The sequence below is a fragment of the Papilio polytes genome, unplaced genomic scaffold (assembly GCF_000836215.1).
Source record: "Papilio polytes unplaced genomic scaffold, Ppol_1.0 DF824247.1, whole genome shotgun sequence".
NCBI lineage: Eukaryota > Metazoa > Arthropoda > Insecta > Lepidoptera > Papilionidae > Papilio > Papilio polytes.
The window spans coordinates 70308-71571 of record NW_013524957.1 but is presented as its reverse complement, the minus strand read 5'-3'; the positions used below and the strand labels follow the sequence as shown (position 1 = coordinate 71571).

Here is a 1264-nt window from a genome sequence, read left to right as displayed (position 1 = left end):
GTCCGCCACAGGGCACCTTCCACCACGCCAAGTTAGTACTCCCACTGATATACTAACGACCTGCCTCATTACACAAAGTTCCTTTCCATTAACGCTATCGTTACTAGAATACATAAAATGTCTTCATCAATTTGCCATTGTCACTACGAAGGGTCGACACAGTATGTGTTGCTCTTTCATACATTTCTATCAGCCTCAATCTACGTAAAATGTATGGGAGTAAACACGTGACAAGCACAGGACTTATAGAAAGTTATTGTCAGTTCTATTTTTGGCTTTTTGATTAGCGAAATTGATAATCGAATGTTACTTTGTCAAAGGAAGCTGCTTTGGCTTTTCTACAGCATCAGTACCAAATTTATGTAGTGAAGATTTTATTCGCATTCCAGCTTTTTCTTTGTTATAGCTTAGTCAGAATTTGATGATGATGATGAGTGAAGTGTCATTCGATTTGTATTGGAGTTGGTTTTTTTAATTAGTTTTGTATGCCTGTTTCCAGATTGCCAAGTAATCTATCAAAGAACCGGTATACGGACGTGCTGTGCTACGACCACTCGCGCGTGCTGCTGTCGCAGACTGACCCGGAGGACCCCACCACTGACTATATCAACGCCAACTACGTGGATGGATACAAGCAGAAAAACGCATTCATATGTACACAAGGTTAGTAATGATGTTACTATAATTTCTAGATATTAAAAAAAAAACTGACTATTATTAACTTCTTACTAATATTATCTACCCGGATGTTTAGGTGGATAGATGTTTGTTAAAAGGTATCTTCAGACCGACTCAACGAATTCCGATAAAATTTGACACAGATATAGAACAAAGTCAGGAAAAGAACATATAATATTTGTATTTTTGTATGTATAGAAGAAATAATTTAAAAAGTATTGGGCCGATTTCATAAATTCTTTGCCTATTGAAAAGTTCAATAACATCATATTTCAGACTAATGTTATAAATGCGAAAGTTTAAATAGACGGATCGATGTTTTCTAAAGGTTGTAAGCTAAACGGCTGAATGGATCTGGATGAAATTCGGCACAGAGGCTACTTACGTTTTTTTAATTCCACGCGGACGGAATCGCGAGTAACAGCTTTTCTGTACTAATGTGTGCGAAGTCGCTCGCGACAGCTGGTATATAAATAGGTAGAGTATAAGGCGATTGCGTGCGCAGGCCCGCTGCCGAAGACGTTCAGCGACTTCTGGCGCATGGTGTGGGAGCAGGGCTGCGTGGCGCTGGTGATGACGACGCGCG

The 1264-nt window shown here is 39.6% G+C and overlaps 1 protein-coding gene across 1 annotated transcript in view; it reads left to right on the top strand.

The window, feature by feature from the left end:
* The window catches only part of LOC106110232 (tyrosine-protein phosphatase non-receptor type 9-like), a 38689-nt gene that overhangs the window by 33288 nt on the left and 4137 nt on the right, over positions 1-1264 (top strand). Inside the window, exons 7-9 of the mRNA XM_013291979.1 lie at positions 8-31; positions 500-663; positions 1184-1259. Of these exons, the coding sequence (XP_013147433.1) occupies positions 8-31; positions 500-663; positions 1184-1259 (264 nt within the window). The remainder of the gene's footprint in view (positions 1-7; positions 32-499; positions 664-1183; positions 1260-1264) is intronic.